The sequence below is a fragment of the Dromiciops gliroides genome, chromosome 2 (assembly GCF_019393635.1).
Source record: "Dromiciops gliroides isolate mDroGli1 chromosome 2, mDroGli1.pri, whole genome shotgun sequence".
Lineage (NCBI taxonomy): Eukaryota > Metazoa > Chordata > Mammalia > Microbiotheria > Microbiotheriidae > Dromiciops > Dromiciops gliroides.
The window spans coordinates 422,795,248-422,808,722 of record NC_057862.1 but is presented as its reverse complement, the minus strand read 5'-3'; the positions used below and the strand labels follow the sequence as shown (position 1 = coordinate 422,808,722).

Sequence of the window (13,475 nt, the reverse complement as noted above, 5' to 3'; positions counted from 1 at the left end):
AAATGTATAGCCTCCTTTTGACTATATTGTTTGTGAGTATTAAGTTTTCCATTTGAATCCTTTGGAATTATCTAAAATATTAAATTTTAGGGGAAGGCTACACAACCTATCTGAAATAAGATCTAGTAGACACTATAGAGGGAAACATTTCAAAGACTAAGTAACTAAGCAAACTCATGTAAATAATATTTTTCCCTTGACTGTTTGAATGTATAGTTAATGAAGAAAAAATAAATTTTCACTTCTAACCCATTTGATAATGACTAGACAATCTTAGAATAGATTGTATATTCTTTTGGTTAATGTCAGCAACTTCATCATAAATATCATAGTAATTGAAAAATTAAAATGAGTTTTTTAATGAAAAATAATTTTAAAATGTTTAGATCCTTATATTCTCTCTGCATCTGTAGATTTTTATCCACTGTTCTCCCTTTTTCTCTTCCATTAGTCCACAGTTAACTTTTTCTCTTTTTCTTTCAGACGAAAAAGACGTAACTTCAGCAAACAGGCAACAGAAATCTTGAATGAATATTTTTACTCACACCTCAGTAATCCCTACCCCAGTGAAGAAGCCAAAGAAGAGCTGGCAAAGAAATGCAGCATCACAGTGTCACAGGTGAGATGGGAATTTTTGCTTTATCATGATGCTAACACACTTGTTCTCACAACAAGCACAAGAAATTGCTGGCAAAGCTAGACTTCTTTCCTCAATCTTAATATTGGCATTACCCCTTATTTTATGCCATGAAAATCTCTCAACATTCCAAGTTGGTAACATTCTTAACCAACAACCTCTCTCTCCTCTTCCTTATCTCACTCCTTGACACACACTAGTTCCTGATGTCACCGGAGGATTCTGGCCTCACATTTTGACTGTTTTGGGTACTTGAATCTATGTTAAACTTTAAAAAGATTATAACATAATAGTGTCAACATTGCCCTGCTTGTCAGTTGTCCCCTTTTAAACTTCCTTTTATTTTCTGTGTAATTTTAACATGTTTCATTGGTGGTCTTTTTTTTGGCATTCGATTTCCCTTAATCTGTTCTACAACCTCCTCCCCCTCCCCTACTAAATATAAAAGCTTTTTCTTGTTAGAAATATGGGCAAGCAAAATACATTCATACCTTGCAGTGTCCGAAAACATGTTTCTCACTGTCCTCCACCTCTGGTCTGTGGAAATCTTTCACAAAGTTAGTGAAGATATTTTATATAAGCAAGCAATAATAACAACAAAATATATCAGTAAGAATTTATTAAGATTTTACTATATGCCAGGCATATCACTAACTGCTAAGGATACAAAGAAAGGCAAAAAGAGGCATATTGCCTTCAAAAAAGCTCATATTCTGGGGTAGCTAGGTGGCACAGTGGATAAAGCACCAACCCTGGATTCAGGAGGACCTGAATTCAAATCCAGCCTCAGACACTTGACAATTACTAGCTGTGTGACCCTGGGCAAGTCACTTAACCCTCATTGCCCCACAAAAAAAAAAAAAAGCTCACATTCCAGAGTTGAAGAGAACATATAAACATTTATGTATATGCAGGGCAAGTGACAGATCATCTCAGAGGGAAGGCAGTAGTAGCAGGGAGACTGGTAAAGACCTATTGGCACTTGAAGGAAATGAGGACATGGAGGTTGGGAGGAAGAACTTCCCAGGCCTGAGGAGCTGCCATTGGAAAGACACGGATTTAGGAGATGGGTTATCTTGTAGGAGGGACAACAGGAAGGCCAATGTCACTGGCTAATAGAAAAGGTGGAAAGAAGTAAAATGTAAGAAGTTTAGAAGGGTAAGAAGGGGCCAGATTGTAAATGCCTTTAAATACCAAACAAAATGTTTTATATATGATCCTGGACATAATACGGAGCTATTGGAGTTTATTAATTAGCAGAGTAACATGGTCAGACTTTAGAAAGATCACTTTGGCAGCTGAGTAGAGGATAGACTAGAGTGGGGAGAGACGTAAGGCAGAGAGACTAACCAAAGGTTATTGCATTAGTCTAAGTGTGAGATAGTGAAGGCCTGAACCAGTGTGGTGGCTAGGTGAATGAAGACAAGGGGACTCTCCTGTAGATAGAGCTGTTGTGAAGGTAAAAATGACATGATAGGGTAATAGATTAGATAAGCACTGTGAGTATGAATAAGCAATATGGAGATTAGGAAGAGGAGAGGATTTTGAAGATGTTTAATGAGTTCAGTTTTGAACATGTTGATTTAAGATATCTCTGAGATATCTAGTTTGAGATGTCCATTAGGTAGTTGGTGGTAGGAGACTAGAAGTAGAAAGAAGATAGGACCAGGTATGTAGATCTGAGGATCATCAGCATAGAGATGATAATTGAATCCATGGGAGCTGATGAATTCACTAAGTGAGATACTATATAGAAAGAAGATCCAACACAGGGCTTTAGTGGACACCTACAGTTAGTGGGCATGATGTGGATGTGGATCTAGTAAAAGAGAATGAGGAGGGATCAGATGGGTAGAAGGAGAATGAGAGAAAAAACTAGAAGGGAGAAAGTATCAAGGAGAAGAGGGTGATGGACAGTGTTGCAAGCTGCAGAGAGCTCATGAAGGATGAGGATTGAGAAAGGGCCATCATATAGACAAATAAAGCTCATGTATACTTGTCACTATGTTTTACAAACCACTTTATGTACATGATTTTCTTTGCTTTTGGACTTGTGCGATAAGTAGTACAATTTTTAGAATGACTATTGCACAAAAGAAGAAACTTGAGCCTCAAAGCGATTGAGTGATTCGTCTAAGGTTTTGTAGCAAACAGGTGGCAGAACAATGACTTAACCCTGGCTAGTTCCTATCATTCCAAATCTGATGATCTTTTTCCTATCATTCCAAATCTGATGATCTCATTTTATACCAGAATTGTCTGACTAGTAGCTGGCAAATAATCCTGGACTGGCTGATTTAGATGGTGAACCAGAGCCTTCACTGGGGAGAAATTGATTTATTTCTTGCATAACATAACCTAAACATAACTGTCTTTGGTGATTCTTAACAAGTACAAATTCCTCTATTTGGTATTCAAGGCTTTCAATAATCTGGTACTATTCCATTTTTCTAGAATTCTTTCATATTGTTCCCTCTCCTCCTCTCTAATTGATTCTCTATTTTAATTACCAAAGAGGTTATTCCAAAACTTCTTAAGCTTCTCACAACCTCTCCCCCACCTTCTCAGCTGAGGACCTCACCTCATACTTCACTATATACATATACATACACACATACACACTTACATACATACATATGTGTGTATGTGTGTGTTGTGTATGTATATATGTATGTGCGCGTATATACACACACTATATATGTATGTGTATATACATATTTATATGTATATATGTGTGTGTATACATACATATATACATATGTGTGTGTGTGTGTGTGTGTGTGTGTGTGTGTGTGTATATATATATATATGCATATGTGTGTGTGTACCATTTGCTGTAAAGGTCTTTTCCCCTTCTCCTTATTTTACAAATCACTTTGAAATAATCCCCCACTATCTACTCCTTTACTCCAGTCCCTTTGAAGAGATGGTCCTTCTCACCAAGGCCAAACTCCTCTACATCTACCTTTGATCCCTATCCCCTCTTATCTTTTTCAAAAGATTGCCCACATTATTCTCCACACCTCTCCATTTCTATCTAATCTTCAATTTCTCCCTATCTACTGGTTATTTCCCCATGGCCTAAAAAAATTCCCAGGTTTCCTCTATCCTTAAAAATCCCTAACCTGATTGTACCATTCTTGCTAGCTGTCTTTCTATATTTCTTTTTCCCTACTCAGCCAACCTCCTAGGAATATACTTGTTGCTTTGACTTCCTCTTGTCTCACTCATTACTCAGTTCTTTGCAATCCAGTTTCTAATCTCATCTCAACTAAAACTGTTCTCTTCAAAGTTAGCAATGATCACTTAAATGACAAATCAGATGGCTTTTTCATAATCTTCATTCTTGGGGGCAGCTAGGTGGCACAGTGGATAAAGCATGAGCCCTGGATTCAGGAGGACCTAAATTCAAATCTGGCCTCAGACACTTTACACTTACTAGCTGTGTGACCCTGGGTGAGTCATTTAATCCCCATTGCCCTAAGAAAAGAAAAAAAAAATCTTCATTCTTCTTGATTGACCTCTCTGCAGCATTAGACACTGTTGACCATTTTCTCCTCTTGGATTTTTTTCCTTTTTGAGTTTTTGTGGCACTTATTTTCTCTTGGTTCTCCTCCTGTCTGATTTACCCTTTGTTGGAATTGTATTCCAAAGTTGTTATGGGCCCTCTCTTCTTTTTTTCTTTTTATACTCTCACTAAGTGATCTTATCCGCTTCCATGGGTTCACGTCTCATTTTAGTGCAGGTGATTCCAGACTTATACCTCTAGCCTTAGTCTCTCACCAGGGTTCTAGTCCTAGATATCCAACTGCCTAGTGGACACTTCCAACTGGGTAAGCTAAAGGGACCCCAGAATCAGCCCGTCTAAAATAGAATTCCCTACCTTTTCCTCTGAACCTATCCCTCTTCTGAAGTTCATGGTTATTGTTGTGAGTGCCGTCATCTTTCCAGTTACCTCAGTTTGCAACCTTGGTGCCATTATTTTATATGTAGAGATAGTTTTTAACATTTGTTTTTGTTTTCACGAATTTGCATATCATCCTTGCGCAGGGGCCATGCTAATCTTCTCTGTATCATTCCAATTTTAGTATATGTGCTGCTGAAGCAAGCACTTAACGTTTGTTTTTATAAGATTTCTAGTTTCGAATTTTTCTCCTTCCCTCCTCCCTAAGACAGCAATCTGATATAGGTTATATATGTACAATCACATTAAACATATTTCTGCATTAGTCCTGCTGTGAAAGAAGAATCAGAGCAAAAGGGAAAAAACTCAAAAAAGGAAAACAAAAAAAGTAGAAATAGTATGGTTCAATCTGCATCTTGATGCCACAGTGGGTTTTTTTTTTTTTCTTGATTTGGAGAGTATTTTCCATCATGAGTCCTTTGGAACTATCTTGGAAGAGTCAAGTCTATCACAGTTGATTAACACACAATGTTGTTGATACTGTGTACAATGTTCTCCTGGTTCTGCTCATCTCACTCAGCATCAGTAAGTCCTTCCAGGTTTCTCTGAAATCTGCCTGCTCATCGTTTTTTCACATTGATTTTTTAAAACTTTGTGTTCTAAATTTTCTTCTTCCCTCCCTCCTCACTCCTCCCTATGGAATCATGCAATTCAATATAAGACATACATGTGTAGTTATGCCTAACATCTTCACATTAGTCAAGTTGTGAAAGAAAATAGAATAACTTTAGAAAGAGAAACTAACAAAAGTATACTTCAGTCTGTATTCAGATACCATCGGTTCTTCCTCTGTTGATGGTTTGCATTTTTCATAATTCCTTGTGATAGCATCCTGCTCATCATTTCTTTCACAGTTACTATTGCTAACTGTATTACCTTCTGTCCTATTCCCTCCCCTTGATATTTACTCTATTTTTTATCTTCTTTCACCCTATCCATCCTCAAAAGTGTTTTGCTTTTTACTGCCCCCTCCCCCAATCTGCCCTCCCTTCCTTCACCTCTCCCCCCATTTCCCCTTCCCCTCAGGGCAAAATATATTACTATACTCACTTGAGTGTTTATTATGCTATTCCCTCTTTGAGCCAATTCTGATGAAAGTAAGGATCACCCACTCCCCATCTCCTTCCCCATTTTCCCCTCCACTCGATAAACTTTTTCTTGTTTCTTTTATGTGAGCTACTTTACACCCTTCCACCTCTCCCTTTCCCTTTCTTCCAGTGCATTCCTTTTACCCCTTAACTTTATTTTAAAGATGTCATCCTGGATCAGCTAGGTGACACAGTGGACAAAGCACCAGCCCTGGACCCAGGAGGCCCAAAGCCAAAATCTATCCCCAGATATAAGCCACCCCACCCTGCCTGCCACACAAAAACCAAGGATATATGCTTTACAGATATCATCCCTTTATATTCATTTCACACCTGTGCCCTCTGTCTAAGCATATTCCTTTCAGCTGCCCTAATACTGAGAAAGTTCTTATGAGTTAAAAGTATTATCTTCCCATGTAGGAATGTAAACAGTTTAACTTTTTAATGTCCCTCATGATTTCTTTTTCCTGTTTACCTTTTTATGCTTCTCTAGGATCTTGTATTTGAAAGTCATATTTTCTATTCAGTTCAGATCTTTTCATCATGAATACCTGAAAGTTCTCTTTTTTATTGAAGTTTCATTTTTTTCCCCTGAAAGATTATACCCAGCTTTGCTGGGTAGGTGATTTTAGGTTGTAGTCCCAGTTCTTTTGCCCTCCATATTCCATGCTCTCTGGTCCTTTAATGTAGAAGCTGCTAGATCTTGTAGTATCCTGACTGTGGCCCCACAGTATTTTAATTCCTTCTTTCTAGCTGCTTACAATATTTTCTCCTTAACCTGGGATCTCTGGAATTTGTCTATAATATTCCTGGAAGTTTTTCTTTTGGGATCTCTTTCAGGAGGTGTTAGGTAGATTCTTTCAATTTCTATTTTACCTTTTGCTTCTAGAATATCAGGGTAATTTCCCCTTACAATTTCTTGGAAGATGATGTCTAGGCTCTCATTTTCTCATGGTTTTCAGGTAGTCCAATGATTTTCAAATTATCTCTCCTGGATCTATTTTCCAGGTCAGCTGTTTTTCCAAGGAGATATTTCATATTGCCCTCTTTTTTTATTCATTTGGATTTGCTTTACTGTGTCTTGGTTTCTCATAAAGTCACTAGCTCCCATTTGTTCAATCCTAATTCTTAGGCAATTATTTTCTTCAGAGAGCTTTTGTGTCTCCTTTTCCATTTGGCTTTTCAACCTGTTGACTTTTTTCTCATGACTCTCCTGCATCGCTCTCATTTCCCTTTCCATTCTTTCCTCTACCTCTCTAAGTCTTCCTTCTATCTCTCATACTTTCTCTTCAAAGTCCTTTTTGAGTGCTTCCATGGTCTGATTTCAATTGATATTTGTTTTGGAAGCTTTGGATGCAGGAGCTTTAACTTTGTTATTATCTTCTTCTGAAGGTGTATTCTGGACCATGTATTTCTTGGCTTTTAACTTCTTCTTAAAGTGTAGTGCTGCTTCCAGGACACACTATTCTGAACTATAGCTTGACCCAGGGGGTGATTGGGAACAATGTCAGCCTGCCTTGCCTGTGAGTAACCGCAGCCTGCTTTGTCTTTAACCTGGAAACAGAAGTCTGATTGAAATCTGGTTTTCTATGGTCGGAAGCTTGGTGTGTCTGTGCCCCTCCCCCACTGGGTGGCTGTCTCTTGAATTTCCTTGCTGGCTCACAATGTGGGCACCCCAACCCCAGTTCCAGCAGAGATTGTAGCTATTCTCCCCAACCGCTGGACCCCCTCACCGGTCCCCAAGCTGAGCTTCAGAAGAAGCACCTGAAGATTCTGAGGCTCTGGAGGTGCTGCCTGCTTGAGGCTGGTCCTGCTCCACATGCTGCGCTCCTCTATCAGCCTGAACAGCAGATGATCCCCAGTCACCCCATTAAGCTGTCTTTGGCTGGAAAAGAGTCTCACTCTGTTCTTATGTGTATTATGCTGCTCCAAGAGTTGGCTTATGGCATTATTTTTGGAAGTATGTGGACAGGTTTTCAGGAGTTGGGAGAGTCACAGCCTTTCTTTCACCATCTTGGCTCCACCCCCTCCCCCCCTTTTCTCCCCCCATGTCATTCTTGACTCCTCACTTTCATTTACCCCACACCCCTGTTCAATCATCAAATCTTGTTGTTTCTCTATCCACAACATCTCTTATGTTCATTGTCTTCTTTTTATTCACATTGCCGCTACCTTATTTCAGGAACTTATCACCTCTGACTTCAACTACTTCAATAGTTTTCTAATTGGTCTCTCTGCCTTAAGTTTCTCTGTCTTCCAATCCATCTTCCATATCCCTGACAAAATTATTTTCTTAAGTTGTAGATCTGATCATTGAATCCCCCTCCCCTGTCAGTAAACTCTGGTAATTCAGTATTAGCTCTAGGATCAAATGTAAACCTCTGTTTGACATTTAAAGCTCTTCACCGCATGATGCCTTCCTATATTTTCAGTCTTATACACATTACTCCCTAGCAATCCCTACTATATAGTCAAACTGATTTCCTTACTGTCCTTCATGCTTGATGCTCCATTTTTCATCCCTTTCCCTGGTTTCTTTCAACACTTATTTCAAGCATCACTTTCTTCAGGGGCTTTTCCTAGAAACCCCCCCCCCCCATAAATGTATATGCATATATTTGTCCTTTCCCACTGAATAGTAAACTTCTTGGGAGCACGGACTCTTTTTCCTTTTTTTTTTTTTTTAACCCTCAGCACAGAATTGGGCACATAATGTGAGCTTAAAAAATGCTTATTGATTGATTGCTTGATTCTTCTTCATACATGTTTTGATTCAATGTATTCTAACTACTCTGCCCCTTGAACATGTCCTTCACTCTCCTATCTCCATGCTTTTGCTTATATTGTTCCCCAGGCCTAGAATGTTCTCACTCCTCCTCTTGTTTTACTGAATTCCTTCATGTCCTTTAGAGCCCAACTCAAGTTTCACTTCCTTCCTCTATGATCTGTCTATTGGCAATGTCTTTTTCTCTTTAAACCTCACATTGCAATTTATTTTATACTTTTCTAATCCACTTAAGAAGTGTTGCATAGTATACTCTTTGTGTTTGTTCAATTGTTTCAGTTATATCTGACTCTTTATGACCCCATTTGGGATTTTCTTGGCAAAGGTACTAGAGTGGTTTGCCATTTCCTTCTCCAGCTCATTTTACAGATGAGGAAACTGAGGCAAATAGGGTTAAGTGACTTGCCTAGGGTCACATAGCTAGTACGTGTCTGAAGCCAGATTTGAACTTCCTGACTACAGGCCCAGTGCTCTATCCACTGCAGCACCTACCTGCCATATTTGTGTTTATATCTTATCTTTTCCCACTGAACTATAAGTTCCATGAGGGCAGAGACTTTGTAAATTTATGTCTCCTCCCTTGTATGAACATAATGCTGTACACACAGGCATTCAATAAATTTTTAAATGGATGAATTGTAATGCTACAATACTAGATATCGTCTTACAGAAAAATGCTTTTCTGTTACGGCCTCTGAATTAAACACAGAGGCCTTTGATGTAAAGACTAGGATTCTTGTATACCCTATTGCCATTAGCTTTGAAACAAATTGACAGTTGAAAAGCATTTACTTGTAGAAGAAAAAGTTGGTAGATCCTTTGCAATGGAACTGTGATTTAAGGAACAGCTGACCCTGTGTGAAACAGTGTTCCTTTGGGAGTCACATGAAATGAATTTTAACAATTGCTTCTAAATTTAAAACTCTCCAACTGTGCTTGTGAGGTCCAAGATACTGATCCCTTCCAATTCCAATGAGGTTTGCTTATCAATATTTTAAATCATTATATATTTAAAGGAACAATGCCTGAGGTTAGCATGTTAACTATTAATGATTTGCCATCTCTAGTATTGGCATTATTAGCCCCATAACCTCTAGAGTAACCTTTAGTTCTATAATTAAGACTCAATATGAAGTTTGTTTGAGAAGTCTCCTATTAAATGGTTTTATATTCTGATGTTTTTTGATTCATTTGAAATGGGATCTGTTTGATTTAAGATAGATACCTTTCCATATATATCTCCCCCCCCCCCCGCCCTCTCTCTCCTCACACATATGATGTATTCATTTACTTTTACTTAAAATCTGGTTCTCATTGCACTGGGGGGACAGATGCACTTAATGTAGGATCCTGTCCATGATATTTACATCTTTGTTTAAATAAGTCAAACTAGTGACTGAAACCACCATGTTTTAAGCTATTAATTTTTTAAATTTCTTCTAGCACTTATATGGAGCCTCTCTTTTTTACCTATTCCATACTGCCTTGTAATATAGTTATGTTTCTGGTGCCTCTATTAGATTATAAACTCATTGAACTTGGGGACTCATTTCATCTTTGTATCCCTAGAGCCAAGGCAATGGCTAGGTGCACGATGAATATTTGTTGATTCAGAATTATATACCATGGTGTTATATCTAAAATGCAACACTACACAAATGTGCAACCTTGCTCTATTGGCATATGTAATATTGTGTGAACTAAGTGGAAGAAACTACACATTATCATGTAAATAATGTTCTATACCAGGTCAATCAAGAAAGCTACATTCACCAGATTGAAAATGTACTCCTACTTCAAGGAGTGTTTTCAGATGTTTTGATTTATGTTTACTTTATGCCAGCTCTTCAAGCTTGTCAGTTCATTACAGAAGAATTAGTTAGTTGTGACATTTACTTACATGAACATATCCATAGCATCCCATAACTAGAATGGTACCTCAGAAATAATTTAGTCCAACTTCTACCTAAACAGAAATCCTCTTCCTGAATATGGATTTTTTTTTTTTAAGCAGCAGGGAGGGTGTCTAACTTGTGGTAGGTAGAGGTACCTACAATTATAAAGAATGATTTTTAAATTTTGCATGCTTCAGATAGGACTCCCAGCAATGTTGAATTAATGAGGTTTCAAAGCATTTTTAAGCATTCTGTTAATTTTCAGAACATTTACTAAGCATCCTGTTAATTTTTATTTTAAAAACCAAATATTTAAGTAATTGTCTTCATTTGCCTCATATTAGAATAAAAACAGCTTCGGCAGATTTTGGGGGTTTTAATAAATTTTGTACAGAATGAAAGACTCTTAGAGTTGTGAGGGACTTCAGAGGTCATTTCTTCTAACCTATCCCTGAAGCAGGAATCCCTTTTATAACATCCTAGACTAGAATTGGTATGGTTTATATTTGAAAGCTGCGAGGTATGGGAACTCATTACCTCTTAAGACAGTGCATCTGACTATGGGCAGTTCCAAATGGTAATTTGGAATTCCTCCAATTTTTCCTTATTGAGACAAAATCTGCCTCTATAATTTCCTTGATTGATTCCAAATTGTGTCATCAATGGCCAAGTAAAACAAGTCAGATCCTTCTTACACATGCTGGTCCTTCAAATACTAAGAGACCATGATCATGTTTTCCTTAAGAATTCTCCAGATTAAACATTCCCAAATCCTTAACTAAGCATTGTATTGTATGACTCAATTCTTTCAGCTTTCTCACTTCCTTCCTGTGGACATGCTTTCAGCTTTTCAATTTTTTTCCTCCTAAAATGTGGTATCTAGATATGGTCTGATCAGAGAACAGGATATCAGGATTGCAATCTTCTTCCTTCTGGATAATATGACTATTGAGGCCACTTAATACTGCAGTAGTAGATTAAAAAAAATTTTTTTCAGACCAAACAAACTGTCAATATTGAGATTAGCCTGTATTCTCCTTCCTTTTCAGTAAGTCTGTGAAAATTCACAGAGGTAGAAATTATTTCTGAATCTCTGTACTTGGTGAAAGTAATTTTTACCATGCCTCAATTGCTCTACATTCTCAATTATAAGAATATAAATTAGTGACAGTTTACTTTTCACCATAGACTCTAACTCTCACTTTCTTCTTTAAAGTTTCTGCTTTCCATGTCCCTGAAAGCTCCTTTATAGCTTTCTGAGTTCCATTTTTATAAATGTTTAACTTTGATTATACTCTTTTGTTAAGTTCAGGCGCAGCAATTTGTAACGGAAATGCTATTTTTTCTCTTGCTTTTATTTATTGAACTGTATTGTAAAGAAAAGTATATATGAGAACCTGAAAACGTAGCAGAATTATGTAATCCCTTTCTCCAATCCTTCACTCTGCTGTCATAGTAGTCTTCCCAATGCACAAAACTCTCCTCTGCTCAAAAAACTTTCAGAGGCTCCCCACTGCCTACTTAATACAATCTCCTTCACCACTGTGGCATCATGGATAGTCCTGGATTTAGAGTCAGGAGCTCAGGGTTCATCTTGCAGCTCCGGCACTTATTGTCTTTGTCACTGGAAAAGTCATTTAACATCAAAGGATTTTAAGATTGAGAGCTGGGAGGGATCTTAGCAGTCATGGAGTCCAAACCCCTTATTTTACAATTGAGGAAACTGAGTTCCAGAAAAGTAGTTATTTACCCAATGGATTTAAGCCCATGTCCTCTGACTTCAAATCTGCTGCTTTTCCTACTGAGCTTCCCTCTTCTCAACTTCTGTTTCTTTTTATTTAAAAAGTGGATTAATAATATTTCTTTAATAATACTTCTCATTCTTCTCTTCTTCCTTCTCTTTTTTCCTTTTCTTGCTGCTGCTGCTGCGGATAGCTAGCTAGCTAGCATTTACATAGCACTTTAAGGTTTTGAAAAGCATCTTACATGTATTATCGCATTTGATCCTCAAAACAACCCTTTAAGGTAGATGCTCTTTATCCCCATTTTATGGATAAGGAAATTGAGTCTGAGAGAAGTTGTTGATCCAGTTTGAATTATATGTCATAAAGTGTTATAGATAAGATGAAACATTATGTAAATATATAGTCATGCTTTCTGATGAGATATGTAATATTATGTGAACTAAATAGAAGAAACTATACATTGGCATGGAAATAGTGTTCTATACAAGCTCAATCAGGAAAACTACATTCACCAGATTGAAAGTGTACTCCAACTTCAAGGAGTGTTTTCAGGTGTGACTTGCCACAGCTATTAAATGTCTGAGGCAGCATTTAAATTCAGGTTTTCCTGCCTCCAGGTCCTGTACTCTATTCCTTATGCAACCCAGCTTCCTCCATTACCTACCTTATGGGGTTGCTACGAAGAAAAGCATTTAATAAACCTTAAGATGCTATAGAAATGAGTTATTATTATTGTTCTTATATTCAAGCCTAACCACCCTCCAGCACCATCCTACCCTTTTCAGCTTTTTTTACAGAACTTACCTTGAAACACTCTACATTCCAGACAGAACAGACTACTTGTTTTGTTTTTCCTGTCTCTTCATGTCTGAAATTGACCCTTTTCCTCAGGAAGTGTGTGTTTTTTATTTTTATATCTCCTAGTTCCTGACACATAATTGAGATGAGAATAGAGGCTGGATTTGTGATTTCATTTGTATACAGAGCTCCAGGATGAGGGAATTTGTCAATTCAACTTGACCACTTCTCTGTACCTTCTAGTTCCAGAGAGCTGCCTAAAGGAGTAGTATAGGACTCAAATAGAAATGGATCCTAGAGGGGTCCATATTGTCTTAGAAAGTCAAAAATTAACATTATCTTTGTTCCACTGTATTTTTAAGAATTTCGTTAAATGTTTCCCAATTACATTTTGATCTAGTTCAAGCTGCACCCAGTTTGGCCCAGTTTGATACCTTAATTCTTAGAGGATCTAGTAGTTGGAAGACTTAGAAGTTAAATGACTTGCCTAGAGTCACACAGCTTGTATATGTCAAAGAATGAACCCAGGTCTTCTTAATTCTGAAGAAGGAAGGAAGGAAAGA

General features: G+C 37.6%; 1 protein-coding gene and 1 non-coding gene across 3 annotated transcripts in view; one reads left to right on the top strand and one right to left on the bottom strand.

Annotated features, from left to right (window-relative positions):
* Window positions 1-13,475, top strand: part of PBX3 (PBX homeobox 3) — a 311,413-nt gene that overhangs the window by 255,899 nt on the left and 42,039 nt on the right. For both annotated transcript variants that reach the window (XM_043989758.1, XM_043989757.1), the window contains exon 5: window positions 484-619. In XM_043989758.1, coding sequence (XP_043845693.1) covers window positions 484-619 — 136 coding nt within the window. The remainder of the gene's footprint in view (window positions 1-483; window positions 620-13,475) is intronic.
* On the bottom strand, window positions 4,643-4,749 carry LOC122744833. Its single transcript, XR_006355175.1, has one exon. It is a non-coding gene; the product is annotated as a U6 spliceosomal RNA (small nuclear RNA).